This window comes from Pelodiscus sinensis, chromosome 3, assembly GCF_049634645.1.
Source record: "Pelodiscus sinensis isolate JC-2024 chromosome 3, ASM4963464v1, whole genome shotgun sequence".
NCBI lineage: Eukaryota > Metazoa > Chordata > Testudines > Trionychidae > Pelodiscus > Pelodiscus sinensis.
Genome location: NC_134713.1, coordinates 174,766,507 through 174,792,181, shown reverse-complemented (window position 1 = coordinate 174,792,181; position 25,675 = coordinate 174,766,507). Strand labels below are relative to the sequence as shown.

The following is a 25,675-nucleotide window of genomic DNA, read 5'->3' as shown; positions in this document are numbered from 1 at the left end:
CCTTGTTCTGCCATCTGTCACTACTGAGAACAACCTTTCTTCATCCTCTTTGGAACCTCCCTTCAGGAAGTTGAAGGCTGCTATCAAATCCCCCCTCACTCTTCGCTTCTGCAGACTAAACAGACCCAACTCCTTCAGTCTCTTCTCATAGGTCATATGCTTCGACCCCCTAATCATTTTGGTTGCCCTCCGCTGAACCCTCTCCAATGCGTCCATATCCTTTTTGTAGTGGGGGGCCCAGAACTGGATACAATGTTCCAGATGTCGCCTCACCAGAGCCTAATAAAGGGGAATAATGACATCTCTGGATCTGCTGGCAATGCTCCTCTTAATGCAACCTAATATGTCATTAGCCTTCTTGGCTACAAGGGCAAACTGTTGACGCATATCCAGCTTCTCATCCACTGTAATCCCCAGGTTCTTTTCTGCAGAACTACTACTTAGCTGGTTGGTCCTCAGCCTGTAACAATGCTTGGGATTCTTCCGTCCCACGTGCAGGACTCTACACTTGTCCTTGATAAACCTCATCAGATTTCTTGTGGCCCAATCCTCCAATTTGTCTAAGTCACTCTGGACCCTATCTCTGCCCTCAAGCATATCTACCTCTCCCCCTAGCTTAATGTCATCTGCAAACTTGCTGAGGGTGCAATCCATCCCCTCATACAGGTCATTAATAAAGATACTGAACAAAACCGGTCTTAGAACCAAACCTTGGGGCACTCCACGAGAAACCAACTGCCATCCTGACATTGAGCAGTTGATCACTACCCGCTGGGCCTGGCCTTCTAGCCATCTTTCTATCCATCTTACTGTCCATTTATCCAATCCATATTTCCTTAACTTGCTGGCAAGAATATTGTGGGAGACCGTATCAAAAGCCTTGCTAAAGTCAAGGTATATCACATTCACTGACTTTCCCTCGTCCACATAGCCAGTTACAGTACCTCATCATAGAAGCTAATCAGATTGGTCAGGCATGACTTTCCCTTTGTGAATCCATGCTGACTATTCCCAATCACTTACCTCTCTTCCAAGTGCCTCAAAATGGATTCCTTAAGGATCCCTTCCATGATTTTTTCAGGAACCGAGGTAAGACTGACCGGCCTTTAGTTCCCTGGATCGTCCTTCCCTTTTTTGAAGATGGGCAGTACATTTGCCTTTTTCCAATCATCCGGGATTTCTCCCGACCTCCACAACTTTTCAAAGATAATGGCCAAAGGCTCCTCAATGACATTTGCCAACTTCCTCAGTAACCTCAGATGCATTAAGTCTGGACCCATGGATGTGTATACGTTTAGCTTTTCTAAATCGTTCCTAACCTGTTCTTTACCCACCAAGGGCTGTCCATCTTCATCCCATCTTGCGTCACTTAGCGCATTAGTCCGGGAGTCCATCTTGTCTGTGAATACAGAGGCAAAGAAAGCATTGAGCACTTCAGCTTTCCCAACATCATCTGTCACTAGGTTACCTCCTTCATCCAGTAGGCTGCACGCCCTCTCTGATCACCTTCTTCTTGTTAACATGCCTGTAGAAACCTTTCTTGTTATCCTTCACATCCTTAGCCAGTCGCAATTCCATTTGCGTTTTTGTCTTCCTGTTACCCTCCCCCCCCCCCCCGGCATTTAAACCCCTCCCTGGTCATTTGCCCAAGGTTCCATTTTTTGTAAGCTTCCTTTTTGTACTTAAGTTCACCAAGGATTTCCCCTGTACACCAATCCGGTCTCCTACCATGTTTGCCTCTCTTGCTACGCATCGGGATGGTTTCTTTCAGTGCCTTCAAAAAGGCTTCTTTAATACTGCCAGCTGTCCTGGACTCCTTTTCCCTTCATGTTAGCATCCCAGGGGATTCTACCCATCAGATCTCTGAGGGAGTCAAAATCTGCTTTTTTGAAGTCCAAGATGTGTATTTTACTAGGCACTTCCCTGGTCTCCTGTGGGACAGTCACCAGTGGGACGTTGATGGCTTCATCTCTTTGTGGCGAAAATAACAGAGCCTGCAGCTGAGCCTGGTTCCCCGATAGGGCCCAAGACCACTGAAGACAGCAGGCAGGACTCCTCAGGAGTTTGGCGCAGATCCTGAAGCACACCCCCCATTGTAAATGGCGTGCTTTGGACTGGTATTCTACACAGTCTGAGTGTTCGAGGGCCAGGCCTCCGATGTGGCATTACACCTCTCCATAGCTTTCAGCTCCCCACAGCATGTCCACAAGTAGCGCAGATCCCATTCTACTTCACAGCACTGTGTTTTGGCTCATCAGCATCAGTCCTGCAATCATGCCCCAAGCCCGTTACAAAACGGTTGACCAGCCTTGCCCAGACCACAGATCCTGTAGACCATGCTTGCTGGATGACCATTCCTGGTGTTCCTCTGCATCCCGGGTGTCAGTATCAGTGATCAATATGTGGTACCTCACTGATACCAGCCCTCATTTTTGTCCCCTCACATCAAATGCTCTGTCAGCCTGGCTTTGGACCAAACTTTGGCACCCCTGGCACAGTCACCTCATCTGATATCTCCGGTACTGCAGACAGGATTCCAGTTAGGCAGTGGCCGCAGGCCAGGCCACCTCAATGGTACCCCTGGCACCTGTGGGTGTTTTCTGCACCGTTCCAGGTATGGCACTTGTCAGCTGGTATACCAAGGGCACGATCAGCCATCTCCTCTTCCATTAAACGTCTCCTGGCACCTGAGGCTACCTAGGCTCCCACCCAACAAGAAGAGCAGGGGGATTGAGACACAGACTCCGGCCCCTCCCTGTCCAGTGCAAGACGTTACCTCCTCTTCTCCAGATGAGGCCATCATGGGACTTCCTCCAATGGTACCTCCTGATGCCATCTGAACTTCTACAAGCAGTCGACCACCAACTTAAACTTCCAAGTGGAGGAACTTGAAAAGTCAGAGGATACCCTCTTCAGGGTGTTGGGACAGTCAATCCTGACCAGGGTGACCTTACCCCTCCATGACTGGGTGGCCAAGATCACCATGACCTTCTGGCAAAAGGGTGAAAAGAAAATACTTTGTCCTGGTGATGGGGCATGCATACCTTTGCTCCGACCCAGCCTTATCTACCAGGCTTTGGTATAAAACTTCCCCCAAAATCTTAAAAACCTAGATCTTGGGAACAAAACTTCCGCTGCCACCACCCAAATGTTGATAAAGAAATCAGGGGGAAGATCATTTGGGAAATCTCACCCCTAAGATAAAAATCAAGGCACACAATTAACCACTGCCAGGTTAATAAAAAGAAAAGAAAGAACTTTTATTATTACAACAATATTCCTGTTGCAAACATAATGACTAGATAGGGAGGTAACAAAATATACTCACGGAGAAACTCCATGGGCCTAGAACTTAGTTACAAAGAAAAGCCAAAACATCTTTTAAGCAGTGCCAGATCTCAGATCCCATACCCAATCCTTAAAACAATAAAACCTAACGAAACTACCTAAACTTTACCCTACTTACAGAAAATGAAGAATGGTATCTTGGAGAGAGAGAGAGAGAGACATGCTTGTCCCTCTCTGTAGCTGCAGAGAGCTCCCCCAGAGACACAAAAGGGAGAAAAGAAAAAACCCAAATTCCTTTGTCCCAGGTTGAAAGTCCCACCTACATTCCTACTGGTCACTCCACCTGGCTAGGTGTAGTTAACCCCTTAATCCCCAGGCTGCTGGCTAACCCTCATAATCATGACAACCCTCTTCAGGGTGTTGGGACAGTCAGTCCTGACCAGGGTGACCTTACCCCTCCATGACTGGGTGGCCAAGATCACCATGACAGTCCAGAGCATCCTTGATTATCTTCTCTACTTAGATGGGTGGTAGTGCCAAGCCTTCCTCCTTCAAGTCCACTTGGCAGTGATCTCGGCTGTTCATCCACTATTCCAAGGCCAGTCCGTGTTTTCCCACAACTTGATGGCAAGACTTCTCAGAGGCCTTGAGTGGCTGTTCCGACAGGTACAGCCTTAATCTGGTCCTCTCCAAGCTTACCGGTCCACCCTTCCAACTGATGGCTACATGCACCCTTCTTCACCTCTCCTGGACGGTGGCCTTTCTTGTGGCAATTGCAACAGATAGAAGTATCTCCATGTTGTGAGCCTTGACTGTGGAGCATCCATACAGCCTTGTATAAGAATAAGGTACAGCTGTGACCACACCCTGCCTTCCTACCTAAAGTGCTCTCTGCTTTTCATACAGACCAGGATATTTTCTTCCAGGGATTCTCCCTTAAGACTTACTTGACCACTGCGGAGAGCGGTCCTGCAAATCACCCCAACTCTTTCTTACCGATGCGAAGCAGATGAAGGGGTTCCTGGTATCCATGCAACAGATCTTCTAATTGGATAACCTCCTGCATTCAGACATGCTATCAGCTAGTGGGTGCTCAGCCACTCCCACTGGTCAGGGATGACTCCCCCAGAGTGCAAGCCTCCTCAGTTGTTGTTCCTATCCTGGACATTTGTAAGGCTGCAATGTGGTCATCTGTGCACACCATTGCTACTCACTATGCCCTGCTGCAACAAGCCCAAGAGGATGCTGCTTTCAGAAGAGCTGTGTTGCACCCAGCATGCCAGGGAACTCTTCCCACCTCCAGATATACTGCTTGCAGTAACCTACGCTGAATGGACACCAGTAATCACTCAAAGAGGAAAAGACACTCATCTGTTTCCGTAACTAGTGCTGTTCGAGATGTGTTGCTCGTGTCCATTGAACTTCCCGCCCTCTTTCCCCACTGTCGGAGTTGTTTGGCAAGAAAGAATTGAGGGTGGAGGGGACCTGTGAGAGACTGGGCCGTGTCTGGGCACAGCTGAGGGCATCCGCTCAGGGTGAATTGCTCAACTTCGGGGCTCCTTACAGTCCCCAGACTGGTGACCTCTTCAAACAGGCCACAAACCAGTCCCACAGAGTGCTTCAACTGCCTGCCTGAAGCCTCACGAGCAAAACCCCACCGACACCCCAGAAATATCCGTGCCCCAGATGGCCCCGGGCCTCATACACAGGTATGGGGTCTTAGCACCCAATCCACCTACCCCGAACAAGTTCTGTCCGGTTCCTAGAAACCAGCCACAGATCCCTGGTCAATTTACTCTCTGGACCTTACCCACAAATCACGCTGAGCCAATCCTTTAGCATCTAGCATCTAAAGGTTTATTACCACAAGAAAGAAAAGCATGAGAGTAAGGTTGTTAAAGGATAGTACATTACATGCATCAAATCTCCCAGTTCTCGATGCAGGCTCTAGCAAAGATGTTACAGCTGCTGGCTTAAAAGTCCTTGTTGCGCATCCTAGGATCAGGATGGATCCACAGTTCTTCCTGGCTCTTCGATCCCTGCACTGCTGCCTCTGGAATGAAGTGCTGAGCTGAGGACTAAGATGGAGTCGACCACATGGCCTATTTATCCCTCATTCCTGGTCTCTTCTTGGCTACAGCAGGTCACCTGGCCAGCGGCCTATCCCTGTGTTCCCTGCTGGCAGCTCTCAGGTGTCAGCCCTCATTCTTTAGGTGTGTCCTTGGCCCATTGAGTGCCATTGTCCCACAGGGCCTCGCTAATTAGCATGTCCATAGGCTGGGCTCTGCCCAATGCTCAACCACATGCAGAGAAATATTCAGTATCCACACAGATTACAGATTCCTAACTACACACACGACATTATACAATCACATGACTAGCATACATAGGATTAGCAGACAGTAAGCTTCTATTCAACACACCACATGGCCCCCTTTTATACCATTTTTTGGGGCCAACACCCCCACCTATGGGTGCAGCAGTGATCTGGCTGCTTCCGTCAAATTCGGTAACGTGACAGGACCGATGATGCCTTATATGGCAGGGCACGTGTGTGTCACTCCAGGGTACACCTGAGCCAGCTCCCTTACGGGTGCTGGTAAGGGAAAATCTCCTGGCATCAATGCATGTGGCGAGCGCACATAGCTACAATGAATGGACATGAGCAACTCATCTTGAAGAATATTAGTTACAGAAACAGGTAACACTCTTGCTTGCAAGATTCTAAGTATGAGAAGACAGCAGCAAGTACAGTTTTGATTTCAGCTGCCCTTTGGATAATCAGAAGGCTTCATTTTCTAGTGTTATCCTGATCCAGCATCTTCCCCAAACGTTACTTAAATGAAACATTCCTGTTCACATAATTTAATTCAAGATTTGTTTATTTTTTCAGATTCAAAATTCAAAAGTTTTAAAGTGTAATACTGATCTCTTTTGAGAAATACAATTTACTTGAGTCGTGTTTAATGTGATGCTTTCTGGAAATAATCACAGTCACAGTAGTCTAAAATGGTTTGTTACAAAAGGTTCTCTTGTCTGATTGTATAATAACTTTATCAGAGTATTTTCAGTAATACGTTAACCAGATACCTTGTTTTCTGTGTGATCTTGCAGCTTTTATGGTTTAATTCCTATTCTTCTGAAGTATGGGATCCACCTACTTGGGATTAATTTAGGATACTGCCTGCACCACAAAAAGTTTTCTTGGTTTCGACACTTCTTGAAAGTGGGCTGCCCAATGCCTTCTGGGGAACACTCACTAGAGTTTACAAAATATGCCGTTAAAGCACAGGAACAGTACAAGGAGTGGCTACCATATCTGTTGTTGGCTGGATTTAATCCACTGAATCTCCTGTGCAGATTGTGGTAAGAAAAATAATTATGCCTTATATTTTATATGTTGTGTACTAAATACTGATCTCCAAATTCATGACTAACCAAGTTTAATAAATGCAATCACTGCACAACACATTGTAACCAGTGCTTATAATGTGCCTGGTGACAGTGGGCTTCAGACTCAGGAAATAAAAGTGCTAATCAGCAAGTCAAGTTCCTGAAGGATGGGAGGCACATTTTAGTACCTTTTGAGGAAAACACCTTCTGATTAGCTGGTTTGTCCACTTACCTGCCCAATAGGAAAGAGAAGCCAATCAGAGCTGCTCCAGGAAGCAAGTCAAGCTCTCCCCCCTTCTTTAAGGCACCCACACTATTTTCATGAGAGGACAGCAGGAAAAGATCAGCTGCTCAAGGAGACTGCCCTCGCCTCCTTTTGCTCATTTGTGAGCAATAGGACAGCTTCTGTGCTTCTTCCTTTTGCTTTCCCTGTTTCCTCCCAACAACACTCGGACTGGGAAGGAGATAGGTGAGCCGGCTGCACACACTCTGGTCTGGAAAAGGTGGCTGAAGAATTCCAGGAGCTGCAGGGAGGAGCAGAGGTAAAGCTGGATGAGGCAGGAGTGGGGAGGACTGAATTAAATGGGGGTACAATTAAGATGGGGCCTGGAAGAGGCTATATTGAGGGAGCAGAATTGATTTGGGAATTGTAGAGCAGAATTAATTTGGTCAGGGCACAAGCAGATGTAGAGATGATTATAGACCACTCCACTTTTGTCAGATAATTTTAAGCACAGATCTTAATGCAGTTACTTAACTCAGGATTATGACTAATAGGGTATGTCTACACTGCCACCCTAGTTTGAACGAGGGTGGCTAATGTAGGCATTCGAATTTGCAAATGAAGCCCAGGATTTAAATATCCCGGGCTTCATTTGCATGTTCCTGGGTGCCGCCATTTTTAAATGCCCCATAGTTTGAACTACCTGCACGCGGCTACACGTGGCACGGACTAGGTAGTTGGAATTAAACCTCCTAATTCGAACTACCGTTAAACCTCCTTGCAGGAGGAATAACGGTAGTTCGAATTAAGAGCTTTAATTCAAACTACCTAGTCCGTGCCGCGTGTAGCTGTGGTCAGGTAGTTTGAACTACGGGGCATTTAAAAATGGCGGCGCCCGGGAACAAGCAAATGAAACCGGGGATATTTAAATCCTGGGCTTCATTTGCAAATTCGAATGCCTACATTAGCCACCCTCATTCAAACTAGGGTGGCAGCATACACATACCCATAGAGATTTCAAATGTCTTGCTTGAAAAGTTCACAAAGAAGGGCAGGGTTCAGTGTCATTAAACTTTTCCCTCTTCTCTGAGAAGAACCAAAACAAGGCTTGGTCTTTTTTTACTCCAGGGAAAGGGATGCTTCTGAATGTTTCACTGATCAGGCTTCCTTCCCTATCAGTTCCCCCTTCTTGTGTAAGTGGTGTGGTACCCATCCTAAATTAATAGAAAGTAGGGACATACAATACAGTATAGCAATGACATAAGAAAAATCTCAATGCACAGTTAATTTTGTATCAGTGTGGGAAGGGGAATCCCTCTGACATTAAATTCAGTGGCAGGGGGAAAAGGAAGGTGGATAAAATTCCAGATCGTCACTGTCACTTGAATTTTTTTCAATAGTACCATACATTTTATGCTTTATGCAACTCATGATTTAATTCATTTCAGATACAAATAACTGGATTGCCTGTTTTTTATTTAATTAGTCCTCAAAATTATTCTAGTACTTAAAAGTCTGAATACATTTTATTTTGACTTTTCCCCAGTGTTTTTTCATGTTGTCATGCAGGATAGAAGCTTTGACTTTACATGTCCACATTTAGGACTTTAACAAAATAATTTAAAACTATACAAGCACATGGCATAATGGATTAGACATAGTTCACCGATTTGGTGTATTCACAAAACTTTGAATATCCTGTTAGTAATTCCACTTCCATGTAAGCTTTAATTTGTATAAAAAGTTACATTTTAGTGTCCATTCAGTTTTAATCATGGATTTATTTTAAATTTTGTCATATTTATACAGGTTGGATCTCACTGGGCCAGCACCCTTGGGACCTGAGCGGTCCCAGATGAGGGAATTTTCCAGACCAGGGAAGTCTCTTGCCACCAGCCTGCCACCCCTCCCCACCACCAGCTCCTTCGGCCTTGCTGCCGGCTGGGTGACATGGCTGCCCCAGCCCCGCTGCCATAACTGCTTCTCCAGCCCCACTGCTCGCACGGCAAACCTGGCCCTGTCTCTGCTGCTGTGGCACCAGTCCCACTTCTGGCTGGTATATGGTCCCGATCGGGCTGCCGACCTGTCACTGTCCCAGACGGGCCTCCTTTGCTAGGCTGCCATTGCCCGGCCAGGCTGCCACGGCTCTGTCCCCCGTGCTGGGCCAGCATGCAGCCCCACTCGGGCTGCCACAGCACAATCCCACTGCCAGACTGTCCTGCCCCACTACCATGGCCCCACTACTTCTGCCGGTCTGCTGAGGCCCTGGCCCTGCTACCATCAGTCTCTCCTTTCACTGGGCTCTTAGCTGCTGGCCCTACTGCCCGGGGGCTCTCTCATTTGGCAACATCCATGGTCCTATCGGACCATGGCTGTTGCTGAATGAGAGAGTCCCAGTTTAGGGAGGTGCAACCTGTGGTTGAATTTTTCATACTGCTTGCAATGTTAACTTCATCATTAAACTGGTTTTCTTGATTTAGTGAAATTTTAGATTCTCTGATTTTCTGTTCAGAAGTTAAAACATTTTAAGCCTGAAATGATAAATGATATTTGTGATTATACTCTATTTACATATGTGTATGATTACAAGAGTAAACACTAGAACAATCCCATTTTGTGATTCTTGTTCATTTGTATTATATATAACTTTTTATTTTCAGATAAACTACAAGAGCTTCTGTATTTGCTATTTAACTTAAATTACTTAAAAACATGCTTGTTTAAAAAAATCTGCTTGTTACAGTGTATTCCACAAATTTGATACACTTTTGCAATCCTAAATATAATGCTTGTTCTCTCCCTCCCCTCCCCAGAAAATAATGGCAGAATAGTAGAACGCAAATGCCATCTGTGTATATGGTTGATTAACGGTCATTGGCTTATGATTGTACAACTGTACAATATAATGGTTATTGTGCTAAGTAAGAGTACATTTTAGTATGAATATCAAAAGTGGTAAGCAAACTAATTATGGCATTAAAGAAAACAGTGAAATTAGATTTACCATTAGGGATGTTAAGTAGCAATTAATTTGCTAATCGAGTAGTCGGTGGAATTTCCATTGAGTACTCAACTAGTCAATTATCACTTCTGCATTCTACCATTGAAATGTACAAGAGCCCCAGTGGGGGCTCTTGTTCATTTCAAAATTGGAATACCGCGTGGAGCCCAGGGCCAGCGGGAAGTCCTGCTGACTCCGGGCTCCATGTGGGCACTTCCGCTTTGAAATGCACAAGAGCCCCCACTTGTGCATTTCAAAGCGGAAGTGCCAAATGGAGCCTGCGGTCAGCGGGGGACCCACTGGGGACTCTTGTACATTTCAAAGCTAACATGCTGCACAGAGCCCGGGATCAGCTGGAGAGCCCAGCTGATCCCAGGCTCCAAGTGGCGCTACCACTTTGAAATGCCGCGTGGAACCTGGTGTCAGCTCCACCTGGCATTTCAAAGTGGCAGTGCTGTGCTGAACCTGGCTCCACGGGGTGTTGCCGCTTTGAAATGCTGCGAGGAGCCTGATACCGGGCTCCCCGTGGCACTCAAAGTGGCAGCGCTGCACAGAGCAACTGACCCCGGGCTCCGTGCAGTGCTGCTGCTTTTAAGTACCTCCTTCTTCTCTTTCCCTCCTCCCCCCCCCCCGCTCCCTCTATCTGTTAGAGGCAGCAAGGGGGTGGGGGAGAGCGACTATTCAATTATCATGTCAACTATCCAATAAGCATTTGCTTATTGGATAGTCGACTAGTCCTTTACATCCCTATTTACCACTGCTCTGTATTGTTTAAATAAATGCATTGAAATGATTTCCATGGTCATACCTGAATTACATTAATTCTGAAAATGAAATAATAGAAAATACAGAATAAACAAGAATTTTTTTTATTATTAGTTTTAGTCAACCAGTACATTTATGTTTCACATCTTTTTATATTTTAAACCATTGATTGAGTCAGATGAGCATGCAATAATACCTAGATGGCAAGGAAGTATTTTCTCAAAGTATGTGTACCGTGCACGTATTGTATTTCAGTACGTTTCCAATAGCTTTTAAAAAAATAACTCCTTTAGACTTCTTGTGTAACCCACTTATGCTGTGAAGGCTCTTGCTTGCCATTTCTTACACATTATCTTGGAGAATTGAGGTATAAATCACCCTAAAAACAGTCTGGCTACGTCTAGACTGGCATGATTTTCCGGAAATGCTTTTAACGGAAAAGTTTTCCATTAAAAGCATTTTCGGAACAGAGCGTCTAGATTGGCATGGATGCTTTTCCGCAAAAGCACTTTTTGCGGGAAAGCGTCCGTGGCCAATCTAGACGTGCTTTTCCGCAAAAAAGCCCCGATCGCCATTTTTGCGATCGGGGCTTTTTTTTTTGCAGAAAACAAATCTCATCTGTCTACACTGGTCCTTTTGTGCAAAAGTTTTACGCAAAAGGGACTTTTGCCCGAACGGGAGCAGCATAATATTTCCGCAAGAAGCACTGATTTCTTACAGTAGGAAGTCAGTGCTTTTGTGGAAATTCAAGCTGCCAGCGTAGACAGCTGGCAAGTTTTTCTGGAAAAGCGGCTGATTTTCCGGAAAAACTGGCCAGTCTTGATGCAGCTCTAGTGTATAGAACTAAAATCTTTAAACTTTCTTAGGTTTTGTGATTTGATTATTTTTAAAATTACATAAGTCATTAAACATTTTTTTCAGATGTGATGGAAAGCCAAAGCAATAATGCAAGACATTCATCTTGGTGTTGAGAGACCTTGAAAAAATCTTGATAGAGATGGAATAAGCAATTCTTGTAGAGAAAAATATTGCCTGTTACGAAGGCAGATACATTTTAGAACATACATTCTCTTACAATGAAGTTTAATTCTAAAAGTAATGGAGGAAGATCTAACTTGCTTTAGTAATGTGCTATAGCATCAAAAGTTACTTTAGAATTCCCTTTTGATGTTTTGTTCTGCATAGGATATTTCTAGGAACTTGTTATAAAAACATAAATCTTTCAATATTTTTCCTCCTCTCCCCCAAAATTATTTTTGTTTTGGTGTGTACACTAGTTCACTATGTTATGTAACTTTTTACTGTGTAGGATTTATTCTGTGAATGATGACCTCCTTAATTTCACACTGGAGTTCACTAACTGGAAAAGGCTTCCTACAGCTATAGAACAAAATCTCTCTGACCACAAGGAAACCTCCACCTGGGTTCCACATCGCCATTTTGGTAAGTAGAACAACCCATCAACCACTTTCTTCACATATACCCATTTCCAGAATTTAAGAGGGGAAAGCTCTTTGGAACTATATGTGAATTCTATAGACTGTAACATGAAATTGGATAGAAATTGTGTTTTAATTGTGTTTTAACTATTGGTGAAAACAATAGTTGTCTTAAACTAAGATCATATTTGATTTAATAAAATAAGATAGTAAGTGAAATATATAATGTGTTTAAAACTGGTACTTTTAGTCAGGATTATCTTCCCCATGTAATTACTGGTAGACAATTTTTTTGTTTGATCTGTATAAAGTAAATACTAGTTTTTAAGTGCCTTTAAACATGAAAAAAGCAGCAGAATGTCGTTATAAAAACTATATATCAGAAGAAATTCAGAGAACCTATTGTTTGGAAAGATTTTGATCTAATTACTTTTGACAGTAATTAAAAATATCAACAACATATGTGTTATAATAACACAAATCCAGCAGCCTGTCTTCCTTTTCATAGTTAAAATATAGTCAACTGAAACAAATGAATAAATATTTTCCCACAAATACTAGCTTTCACCACACACATCTTTCCCAGAAGCCAGTCAGAGCAAATGATCTGTGCAGTACTGGGCTATCTGAAAAATTATGGAGTCCTGTTTCATATTTATTCATTGTAAAACTAATTCCTTTAAAAAGAGGTGCTATGCCATCTGTAAAGTGATTGTTTTTATATTTATTTTTTAAGATTTTCCCTGGAGTAACTCTCCATCTTACATCAAAGCCTCCTTGATTTGAATGTCCCCTGTTGTGTGCCTCTTCTAGTTCCATTGTCAGGTTGCTCAAAACTGGCAGACGGCCGATCCACTTCATTGTTCTACCCCTGAGCAGATTTTTCACCCTGAGTCTCACAAAGATTACGGAGTGTAACTCAAGCAGTTATGACCATTGAAATGTTTTCCTCGCTTAGCTATAACCTGCCATAAAGTCATCACCAGCGCACTTTTAATCTGCCATTTGTACATTCCATAATCATTCTACACCTGCTCAGCCTACTATTGAAAGGCTTCTTGCTGCTGTCCAGGTTTTCTGTGTAAGGATTCATGAGAGTAAAGGATACACTAGGTCTCCCAGATCATTGTGGGCATTTCAACACCCTTCACTGTAATCTTCTGGTTTGGAAAGAAAGTTTCTGCTTGTAGCTTTCTGTACAGTCAGTGTCCCTGAATATGTATGTGTCATTTACCTTCTTGAACCCACACTGTGTTTTAGTGAAATGTCCGTGGTGATCAACAAGTGCCTGTAATATTATGGAAAAGTATCTCTTTCTATGGAATGGTTCTGTCGTAAGATGGTCTGGGACTAAAATCAACTACTTTCTTCACGTATCCATTTCCAGAATTTAAGAGGGGAAGCTCTTTGGAATATTATTGATTTGAAACCAGTTAGTAGCAGTCTGACATCACCAATTTCCACAATCGTGAGGGCTGTTCTCATTTTGATGTTCTTGTGCCTTGGAACTGGAGGAAACTTCTGAAGGGTTTCCACATCCAAAAGTTCTGTAGCCACTGCTCATCATCCCAGACCTGTATAAAGTCAGTGCTTGTTTGCCAATCCCAAAAGTGACAGTTCAGCTGCTCTGTGAATGCCAAAAGTAATCTGATGTTGGTCTTTCCATAGCACTCAGCAGGTATGGCAGTTCTGATTCCTGTTCAGATCGGGAGCTTGTGATATGCTGCATGACCATCTGTGACAGCACAATCATAGAATCATAGGACTGGAAGAGACCTCAGGAGGTCATCAAGTCCAGCCTCCCTTCCCAAAGCAGGACCAATCCCAACTAAATCAACCCAGCCAGGGCTTTGTCAAGCTGAGACTTAGAATCTCCATCCCTAGAGGTTTTTATCACCTCCCTAGGTAACCCATTCCAGTACTTCACCACCCTCCCAGTGAAATAGTTCTTCCTAATATCCAATCTAGACCTCCCCCACTGTAACTGTAACGAGCCCATTGCTCCTTGTTCTGCCATCCGTCACCACAGTAGTGGAAAGCATTGCAGAGATGGTGAGTGCACTGTAAATGGGGGTAACTGAAAAATGCTTTGAAAAGCAGTAAGAAGCCTGTGGAATAATAGGACGAAAAGAACTTCAGGATGGGACATTGAACCAGCACTCATGATGAGCTGCGATCCACTCCAGCTTTCCACAAGTTCTGGCTGCAGAAGGTGGCAAGCAACGTGGTGGGATGGCTACCTACAGTACACTGCTCTCACTGTTGATACTAGAGCATCAGCTGTGGACAGCTCTCCTGATAGAAGGAGTGTAGTGTGAACATGTGAGAACAATGTTGTTACAGCACTTTTTGGTCAGGGACATAATTTTTGTCAACAGAAGATTGTAGGCATTGTTTTTGGCCTTGGTGTCAGCATAAGGAAAACGAAAAGTGTTATCTAAGATCAGGATTGTAATGTGATGATACCAAAATATAGAGTGCTTCTAAATTTTCTCTTTTAAATAGCCTGCTGAGGAAGATGCGCAGGTCAATTCTGGATTTATGGAATTTCTGTGGGTGTTATTCCCTATTTCTTCCTCCCTCACTCTTCCAAATCTCTGATTTCCTTCTAAAGAGTTCAGAAGTTTTAGGGGGTAGCCAAGTTAGTCTGTACAGGATAAACTTAAACAACAAGTAGTCTGGTAGCACGTTATAGACTAACAAAACTCATGATAGCATTTACATGTTTCGTTAGTCTATAAAGTGCTACCAGATTATTTGTTGTTTTCTAAATAGTTGTGAGGGCTATGCTTATAGTTAGTCAGAATATGGGACGAGCAGCCTCCTCAAAGTTTAATACTACTGCTTTCAAGAGTAAAATTTTTCAAACAATGGCCGAGAGATTTTTTGGCGGGGGGGTCCCAATCCCTTTTAGAAAAGACCGTGTTATTGCATTCTGTAGTCTGTGCTATGTTTCGAATGGGACAGAACTTTTCATGAACTGTGGCAAAGTTGGCTCAGTTGATATGAAGGCTGCAGGTAATATCACTTTTTTTTTAAAAAAAAGTTCCACTTTTTAGTTGAAGATGCTGCATTTTTGAAAGTTTTAACCTTAAAAAATTGATTTATTGGGAGGAGGGATAGCTCAGTGGTTTGAGCATTGGCCTGCTAAACCCAGGGTTGTGAGTTCAGTCCTTGAGGGGGCCATTTAGGGTTCTGGGGCAAATCTGTCAGGGATGGTACTTGGTCCTGTTGTGAGGGTAGGAGACTGGACTTAATGACCTCTCAAGGTCCCTTACAGCTCTATGAGATAGGTGTATCTCCATATATTATTATAGCTTTTAAACTGCTTTCCATTGCCCCTGCAACAAGTTCATGTTGTTTTTTACTTGAAGCTTTTTTTTAGGGAAATGTTTTTAAGTGAAATGAAAAAGTAGAAATGAAATGGAATTTATCTCTTTATAGTCAATGTGACATTTGAATTGTGTGCTATTTTAAATTGGTGGAGGATCATTGGTGGAGGATATATGGAAAATTTCAATATAACTGGCAGCCTTTTTGCTTTTATAGTTAAAAGATCTATTTGGGTACGTCTAGACTACAAGCTTCTTTCGAAAGAGGCTTTTTCGAAAGAATCTTTCGAAAAAGCCTCTTTCGAAAGAGAGCGTCTAGACTGCAACCTCTTCTTTCGAAAAAGTGAGCAACTTTTTCGAAAGAGAGCACCCAGGCAGTCTGGATGCTCTCTTTCGAAAAAGCCCTGTTTGCATTCAAGAATGCCTTTTTTCGAAAGAGCACTTTCGAAAAAAGACGTTCTTCCTCGTGAAATGAGTACCGCCGTTGAAAGAAAAGCCGCGTTCTTTCGATTTAATTTCGAAAGAACATGGCTGTAGTCTAGACACAGGTGAAGTTTTTTCGAAAAAAGGCTACTTTTTTCGAAAAAACCCTGCAGTCTAGACACAGCTTTTGTGTCTAGCATTTGTGAGGTGATAGTCAACATGTATGTATCGTATTAAGTATAAAACTGCACTAGTAGCATTTTACAAGAAATATAAGTGTGCTTTATGCCAAAATAAAAGTGATATTGACAATCTATTCTATATACATACTGTGGAACATATAAACATCATGAATGAAATAAGTGAAATTGAAGGCACCCAAGGCAAACATCATATTAGATAACCTTCAAGTATTGTATAGTTGGCTGAATATGAGTAATGAATTATTTGGAAATAGAAGATAAATACAGTACCAGTTCAAAGTTACAAACACTGGTTACCAACTGACCAGTCAACCACACGTCTCATTTGGAACCAGTGTTACTCAATCAGGCAACTGAGTTGAAAAAAAGCAAAAATTGTATGGTACAGTATTATGTTAAACTACCTTAAAAAAAGGGAAAGTTGAAGAAGAATTGACAACGTATGAAAGTTGTTTCTTTGTTTCATTTATATTAATATGATTAAAAGCAGCATTTATCTTCTGCATAATAAAGTTGCAAAGTGTATTAAATCAATGTTAAGTTTTAAACATTTGAAAGAACAATTATAATGGTTTGTTTAGAGTTATGAATATTTCAAAGTTATAAACAAACTTCATCTAGAGTCTAGAGTTTATTTTGGGAAAACTACTGTCTTTTGGATTAATGGTGTAATCCTAAATATTAAAGTGCTGTGGATGATCTTCCTTAATTGAGACTCATCACAAATTGTTTTCTTGTGTGCTAAAATTCCCATTTTATATCTTTCATTCTGTGCCACAGCAAGATGTACTAATACGTGTGCTAAATATTTTGTATTTTACTCAGAGGGTTGTAGGATCTTGTGTTTGCCCATTGTAGAATTCTAGAATTAATACTGCTGTTAGGGTTGCCAGGTGTCCAGTTTTGAACTGGATAGTCCAGTATTTGAGTTTTCTGTTTGGGAAACAAATTGAGAAAACATAAATGACAAAATATAAATGTCCGGTATTTTCTAAATAAGATGTAATGTAGATTGTGATGTACTGTCAAGTGTGTCCAGTATTTTTGTTGAAACCATCTGGCAACCCTAACTGCTGTTCACAAAGGAAGGGAAAATTGCATGTCTATAGTAATTCTGTAACATTAAAAGTTTCAAGAATTTTGAGGATGTAGTCTTGCAGTACAAGTGTATTTAATGGTCAAAGTATTCAGTGACACATTGCAAACTATATTAACCTATAGAATAGACAATCCCTTAGTTATTGTGAGATTGATTCTCAGCTGTTAAAATGTCAGATTAAGGATCATGAACCAAAAGTCACGGTAAATGCTATAGTCTCAGTAGCAGAACTAAAACGATCTTATTGAAATAGTATCTTTACATTTGTAACACCATTTTGAGACATTTTGATCTGAGAATGGCATAGCTTTTCCAAAAAAATAAAAAAGAAAGAAATCAAACTCAAAGAACAAATATATATTTTAATGACAGTAATCTACTGTGCATATAAAAGAGAATTAATCAACAATAACTGTATTTATCGTGTGTGTGTGTGTGTATATAATATATATAGCAGCTTGCAAGTCAACAGTTTTGACTTATACATACCTACTGATGTGAAGTTGGGAATATGTAAAAAAGCTGTGCTCCATGGGGACATACATGTATTGCGATCCCAAGACCTTCAAAAGCAATGATTTTTCACCGTTGTACTAAACTCATGAAATGGGCTTAAAACTCAAGATTAAAATAATACATTTGGTTTTCATTTTATGTTGTGCCTTTTGAGTCTTTAGGATTCAGATTTTTAAGGCTTTGTCCACAAATAGGAGAGCTAATTTTTTTTTAAGTTGAGATTATGTAATTATATTTCTTCCGGAACTGGGTCCTGAAGAAAAACACTGAATATTCTGAGATTCATGATGAAGTTGCAGAGCTGGCAGCATTGCATGTGACCCTTTTCAGATATGAACAAAGGCTATAAAAGGAACTTTGGCATGCATCCAACCATAGCTGTTTCTACTACATTTAAAAAAATGGGTGCAATAAATGATCTGCAGAGGCAATGTACTTAAAGAGCAGATATTGGCACAATAACTTCTTTCTCTTTTGCTTATTTTTCTTCAGATCCCAACAATTAAAAGAGATACAAAAAAGCAAAACCCAACATCAGCCATCCAAGAAAGAGGACAGAGAGGCCTAATGATTGTAGAAATGGTCTCTGAAGGGAACATTTTAAGAGAATAATTCCTGGCTGGCAATTCGGGTAGAAGTGTTACAAATCTTAGTCCTAGGCATGTTATGCATGTCACTGAAGCTTTAACCAGGCCTAGTACAGGTTGAAGCTCTCTTGTCCAGGACTCTCTGGTCCGGCAGGACCACAGATATTGCTAGACCAAAGAGCCCCAGCCACAGAAGTTGAAAGTGACTGGGAGCAGAGCCTGTCTGGGGGTGGCAGCCTGCAGGGCCAGTGACCTGGGGACAGGAAGCCCCAGGAGCAGCTGCCTGCTAGTGCGGGGCTGGATAATGGGTGCAGGGAGTCCCAAGAGTGGCTGCTGTCTTGTGCAGGGCCAGGCGGCCAGTGACACAGAGCCCAAATATCGACTGCCACCTTTTGTGGAATCAGGCGGCCCCCTAGGAGCAGCTGCCCCTTTGCATGGGATCGGGCAGCTGGGCGCAGAGAACCCCAGGAGCAGATTTCTTCCTGCGCGGTGCCGGGAGCAGAGTCTCATAAGCAGACTGAGGCCAGCAGAGCCAGGCAGGTGGGCCAGAGGAGGTTGGGTCTCTGGGTTCCCCTCGGGGCAGCAGCCAGGAGGGGAGCCCAGGGAGATCTCAGAGATCTGACCACCCCCGATCCTGCAAATTCCCTTGTTCGGGATCACTCAGGTCCCGGGAGTGCCAGATCAGGGAGGATCAATCTGTAGAGTGAGGTGTCTGGCTGTAAGGAACATCAAGTAGATATTACAAATCTGCATACAGGCAGTCCCCGGGTTACGTACAAGATAGGGACTGTAGGTTTGTTCTTAAGTTGAATCTGTATGTAAGTCGGAACTGGCTCCAGATTCAGCCGCTGCTGAAACTGATCGCCAGTTCTGACTTACATACAGATTCAACTTAAGAACCCCAGGCATCCCCAAGTCAGCTGCTGCTGAAACTGATCAGCAGCTGATTCCAGGAAGCCCGGGGCAGAGCAACTCTGCCTTGGGCTTCCTGTAGTCAGCGCTGGTCAGTTTCAGCAGAAGCTGACTTGGGGACGCCTGGGGCAGAGCAGCTGGGGTGCTGCTGGGTTGCTCCAGTAGCGCCGCTCCTTGGCGCTACTGGACCAACCCAGCAGCACCCCAGCTGCTCTGCCCCAGGCGTCCTGATTCAGCCACTGCTGAAACTGACCAGCAGCGGCTGAATCAGGACGCCTGGGGCAGAGCAGCTGGGGTGCTGCCGAGTTGGTCTAGTAGCGCCCAGAGCGCGCCTGGGCTGTCCCGCTGCCCGAGGCCCCCCCCCCGTGGCTTTACTCTGCGTCTTCCTGGTCTGCAGACCAGGGAGATGCGGAGAAAGCCCTGGAGTACACGGGCGGCAGGACCGTGAGGTCCTGCAGTCTGTGTCCTCCGGGGGAGCCCCGTTCGTAACTGCGGATCCGACGTAAGTCGGATCCGCGTAAGTCGGGGACTGCCTGTATGTAGAATCAATTAAAAATATTTGAATAAAGCTAAGATTCCTTGTAAGAGAAAGGTGAAACGAGAGCATTTGGTTTTGTGATGCCCCTTTCAATAGTCTCAATTGTTATTATGCCAGTGGCTGCTAACCTATTCCTAGCCTCTGATTGGGTTGGGTGCATATATCGTAAAACTGTAAGAGGGCATTCTGGAAGGAGAATAAATTGTTAAGGCTGTAAGCTCATCTTTAACTCACAGCGTACGCTTTGATTTTGCTAAGATCTGTTGGTTTCTTTGTGATATCTGCTGCTGTATCTAAGAAACAAGAGCCCAACTGCATTTCTTTGCTTTTGTTGGATTTATGTCAGGCCTTTGGTATAGTTTTTGTGTGCATTGATAACTAAGGGTATGTCTACACTACAGCGCTAATTCGAACTAACTTAGTTACCAAGGGGACCTCAAAGGCAGGAGATTCCATATTAAACCCTTGGGGAGGCAACAGACTGGTTGTGGCCTAAGAGAGAAGAGACTCTGAGGTGATAGCCCAGGAATAGGGAACATGGATACAAGTTTGTTTTTTCCAGTCAGAGCACTCTTACATTTTATAAAAGCCCTTGTTGCTCTGTCACACTCCTGCTCTTGAGATAAAGGTCAGCCAATTACTTATGGAAACCACGTAGCCACACACCACCCATTGGGAGAGTGTGAGAAATAGCGTGAAGATACAGTATGTGATAGTCAGTTGCTAAATAGACCAACAGAAGAACGAAATACCATCTTTTAATAATGAAAAGGTTAAGTTCAATTCTGATCAGAAGTTGTTTTCCTGTCTTTTGTATGGGTTGGCTTGTATAATGTAATGTCTGCACCAGAATAGTTGTTTTTTTAATTAACCTTTACTTTTCTCTATCTTGCCCCTCTGTTAGCTCGCTCAATAGATAGAAGATCTCCTCTTTTAATCTGAATCTTTTTTTCTTATTGCACCCCCATTCAATTTTAAACTCCTACCATGATCCTTGGATGTGGACTCCCTTTTCCTAGCATTTGAATTCTGACACTTTTCACTAACTCCATTGCTTCTTCTCTTCCTTTTTGCCACTGAGGAATGTTGGCAAAAAATCTGGTGTGATGATTCTTTTTATGCTTTTAAATCTGCCTTAACTTCCATTCAGATTGTGCTCTTTGTGCTGTAAGCAAATCCTAATGTCATACTGAAGATTTGATATTTAACATTTAATCAAGCCCTTCACTTTCAATCAACTTTGGCCCTACTCATTGCATCCAAATTTATCAATCTTCCTAACAGTTTAGATGTTTTATGTTTTGCTGAGGCAAAAATCTTTTAGAGCATCTGAGGCAAATCTGAGAGATTGTAGAGTCCAAAAATGGTACATTCTAACTTTATGGATATCTTTCTATTTACTTTTTGCTGCTCATAACTCAAAAATGGCTTGGCCTAAATACTGCAGATCTGGTGTAAACCTTGGCTTTGGCAAAATTATTTTACTGCCTATACCACCTTGCATTGCCAGGTTGGAGGTAGGCTTTGGTAAAAATGAGACTCAGACCCATAAATGTTTAAATAATGATATTTTAGTAAGATAGCGACCAAGAGATTGACAGTGAGAATTGTGAGTTTAAAACAGATTTTTCTATAAAAATAAGAAAGGAAAGGCGAGAGAAGGCAGTGAAAGGAAGTAATTATATTAAGGAAGACTCATTACAGTAAAGTGTCTCTGCTATATTTTGGTTCTCTCCTGGTGTTTGCTATAAAAATTAAGCCTGCACTAGGCTTTGATATTTCTTAACATTATGAAGTATCTAAGGAGACACTGCTGTTTATTCACCTTCTAATAGATTGGTCACTCTTAATGAATCATATCTTATAGCAAAGTTATAGGTAAAGCAAAAGCTTAATGAATTCTGTGAAGGCTTAAAGCTGCATTCCAATGTCTCTCTGATGTATTTATTTGGTATATGCAATCTAGTTAAGCCAAGCTGCAGCATTCTAATAAACAATGTTCAAGGCACAAAGACCTCCAGGATGTTTAGTCATTCTGCAGTCTTTGACAATATAATATGTGTCAGGGTTTGTGGTTGCCCATATTGACATAATGGCCTGTCTCTAAAATGCCACCAAAATTCCACTGTTGCCTTTGTATGAAATACTAACAGCATATTACAATGTGTTTCTGTGTGTTAGTACATCTCTTGACCCTGGGGCTGCAATTTGATGAAATGCAAGAGAGGGATATATGGAAATGTAGATTTATATGAATATGTGTGAGAGAGAGGAGTTCAGACGGATGGTTTATAATTTCTAATTTCTCAGTAAAACACATTATCCAACACAACAGGTTAACACAACTCATAAGTATTTTGTACAAATATGTAATCGTGAATCGTGGTTGATTAAAAAAAAGCTGACTAATAATAGCCTGAACAATAACAAGAGAAGATGACGATTATATGATCATTAACCCATTACTTTTGTCATCAATATTGACTCTTTTCTCCCCACAGTAAATCTGTGTCTCCATTGTTGACTTTCTTTCCTCTCGATTAATTGTCAGTCCCTGGGTGTAACATGACATCTGCTAATCTCTCACCAAGCAACTGGTGGTTCAGGCAGGTTAACTGTACCTTTTTAGTAGAGGGTAGGGATGTAAAGAGTTAATCAGTTACCTGGTAAACATGCCCCTTACAAGCATGCTTACTGGGGTAACCAGTTACCCAGTGGGAGGGCTGCTCTGGTCCCTACCACCCACAGTGTGGAGCGGTGGACCCGCCTGGCCAGAGCAGCTCCCGCCCATGGCACAGTGCAGTGGGCTCGCCTGGCTGCAGGACTTCCCTGGCCGCACCCTTGCTCCAGTCCAGCCAGGCCATCCACAGCGCAGTGCAGCAGGCCCTGCCTAGCATGATGGAAGCAGCCCACTGCCCACATGCATTGCGGCAGGCCTGGCCGAAGCAGCCCACGGTGTGGCAGACCCAGCCTCGCTGCAGCAGCCCCCTGCTGCAGGATCATGGTTAACTGGTTAAATGTTACATTAATCAGTTAGCTTTTTAATTGGGATTTTATATCCCTAGCATGGATTAGTTTTTCATGAATATTAAGATTAAGTTATTTTTATGCAGCTGATACAGAGACCTTCTAACATGCTGGTTTAAAATCTGCTAGGCTTCTTCGTGCATTAGAATTGTGATTAATCATCTGGCAAGTGGGTTATTTAATGTGTTTGGCTTTTTGTTAGCAAAGGAGAACTGCCTAAGAGAAGCAAAAATATAAACACATATCTTAATCCAGTAATTCTTTTCCTCAGATTGATTTTTGTTTCTTTAATTTTCCAGCCTTTATCCCTTCCTTGGCTCACCTTTGTCGTCTTGAGATCCGGTATATTTTAAAAAACGAACACCTACAATCTGACCAATTTATACGCAAGTTGCCATTGCCCACTTGTCTACAGGACTATTTGCTGTACTTAGATATATTGAGAATAAATGGCATTCCAGGACTGGTGGATGTTCAGGGTGAATGAAATGAAGGAACATTTTACTCAACACAAGCCAGTTCAGAAGACCCCAAGAAGGGCAGCATATGGTGCTGATGCTTGATGGTCCAACTGCCTGAGATTGTACCCAAGTGGTGTAGACTTTATGAATGTCAATTAGCAAACAACACAAGACAGCTACTATATCTGCATATTTGTTAGTCAAATAAAGGTGTTTTTCACACTGCAGTTTTATATTTTAATTATAAGTATGTTACTAGTTCTGATCTCAACTACCTAGAAAGCTTTTAAAAAATGTGCTCTAGTCCCTTCATTTCTATTGTTTATTTCAAATGAAAATTCCTTCTTCTTATTCAGAAAAATCAACCTGTTGGTAAACAGTTTCTAGATTGCTAGCTCTGTTGGTCACTAAATGAATGTGAAAAATCCCATTCTAGATACTATACCTACAAAACAAAATATGTATTAAAGTAAAAAAATATAAATTGAGTATTCTCTATTTGTATGTTGAGAAATGGCCTAGGTGAACCAGACAAAATCACAATGCCCACAAGAAAAGTGCTTGTTGAGGTAGATCTGTTTTTGTGTTAATGGACAATAATCTGTTTTAATTTGTATGAATTAATGGGTATATTATTAGTTGCTTCTATTCTGCCTTCCATTAAAGTGTCTTAAAATATTCATTTTATTATAAAAATATACATAATAGTTTATTTGAAGAACACTAATACTTCTTCCCTCTCAACTTTAAAGATATGAAAATGTTGGTACAGTACTTAACAGATGTTTATGCATATAATTGATAACAGGAATAAAAACACTATTCAGATTAGTGTTTGAACAGCAGAGACAACAGTGCTCTTTGAAATTATGTTGTAGTAGAATGGAAATGATGCAATAATTCCAACTGCAATCTTTACATTCATGGACTATTTTTTTCTAGTTCCTTAGAAATTAGAGTACAAAAGGAATTCAGGCCCAATATGAGTGTGATGAGTTGTCCTAATTATTTTAATTATCAGGAGGTTAAGTGCTTACGTGTTCAATGATCCCCTAGCTGCTGATGGCAAAGAGAAGTTTAATCTACTGAATGTATTTATAATTTCTCTAATTACAGAGTATACACATTCTCTGTTTTGGTTGTAAATGACTTGAGTTCTGGTCCTGTTTGGGTATTCCTGGAGATGGAATGTCTGTTCTTGCTGGCTATCTTCATTTCTGCTTTTTTGTTACAAGTCCCAACTATGTATCTAGAGCTGACCATGGTCAAGAATGCAAACAATGGTGGATATTATAGCTTACATTTAAAAAAAAAATTATTGCTGAGTTGGAAAAAATAGCTCTCCTTCGTAAATGGAAATGCAAACCATAAACATGAATGAGAGTAATATACTCAAGTTCCTTCTTGCCTTCAGAAGATCTTATTAGCTTAGATACCTTTATTTCCAAATGAGGTTTGTACTGACAGGAATTTGTTAACACTATGTAGAAATGTGTCTGTGTACTGTGCTGTACCAGAGTGCATCTGTACATTGTCAATATACAATGCTAATGATGTAATCATTGGCATTGCCTATATTGTCCATGTGTTATCAACTCTTTTGTCTGATTTAATAAACAGTTTAAGAATCTTTCCATATTGGTGATTTTTATCAAATTTCAACATGTATGCAGTCTAGTTTAGTCTCTCTTCAGTTATAATTTTTATAGAAGTGGTTCTCAAATGTTCATAGTGTGCACCACGTCTTAATAAAAACAGTGTCCTGGGTCATGTCCATTTTCTTTCACAATTGTGCAATCCGTTTTTCGCACTGCCAAGGGCCAGTGGCAACTATAGCAATTGTTTATGTGGAAAAGTAATAATAATAAAGTATCTAATGATCTATTTAGCTGTCTGTCAGTGAAAGTTAGCAGCTGGAAATAGGAGGAGATTGACAGCCAGTTTCATCTTGTTGTGGATTTCAGTAGTTGCTCCACAGTCTACCAATGGACCAAGAACCACAGCTGGAGAATCTGTGCTTCTGAAAGTTGTCATCTTTGGCTTCAAACTTAGAGTTGTTAAGTGTGAAATAGTAAAATGAGCAGATAATTTGAAGTAAAATATATCCTTTTTACTTGATGCCTGTACTAACATCCTTCAAATGCCAAAATGAGTGTGTCTAGTAATGTAGCGTGTAGGTGTGTATTTGATAAAATAGTAAAACAGAGTAATACAAATGCATTAATGAGATTTGCACATCAGTCAAAACTTTGTCTCCTGGCTTGTGTCTCATGTTTGCCTAATAGGTGAAGTGGAACAGGTGCTAACTGAAGTGGAAACAAGAGTTTCACAAATAATGTGTTTGTCTCTCTTTAGCTGAGGCTTATCACAACATTTTACTAGATATATTTCACAAGAAGTCGCCTGCACAGTCAATGACAGTCCTACAGTTCTTTGTCTAGTTCACTGGCTAGCAAGTGATATCAAGA

General features: G+C 42.0%; 1 protein-coding gene across 4 annotated transcripts in view; it reads left to right on the top strand.

The window, feature by feature from the left end:
• The window catches only part of ASB3 (ankyrin repeat and SOCS box containing 3), a 113,770-nt gene extending 88,930 nt beyond the window's left edge, over positions 1-24,840 (top strand). For all 4 annotated transcript variants that reach the window (XM_006122106.4, XM_014573102.3, XM_014573103.3 and 1 more), the window contains exons 9-11: positions 6,403-6,654; positions 11,980-12,113; positions 23,046-24,840. In XM_006122106.4, coding sequence (XP_006122168.1) covers positions 6,403-6,654; positions 11,980-12,113; positions 23,046-23,233 — 574 coding nt within the window. In that variant the 3' untranslated portion in view covers positions 23,234-24,840. The remainder of the gene's footprint in view (positions 1-6,402; positions 6,655-11,979; positions 12,114-23,045) is intronic.
• The last annotated feature ends 835 nt before the right edge of the window (positions 24,841-25,675 follow it).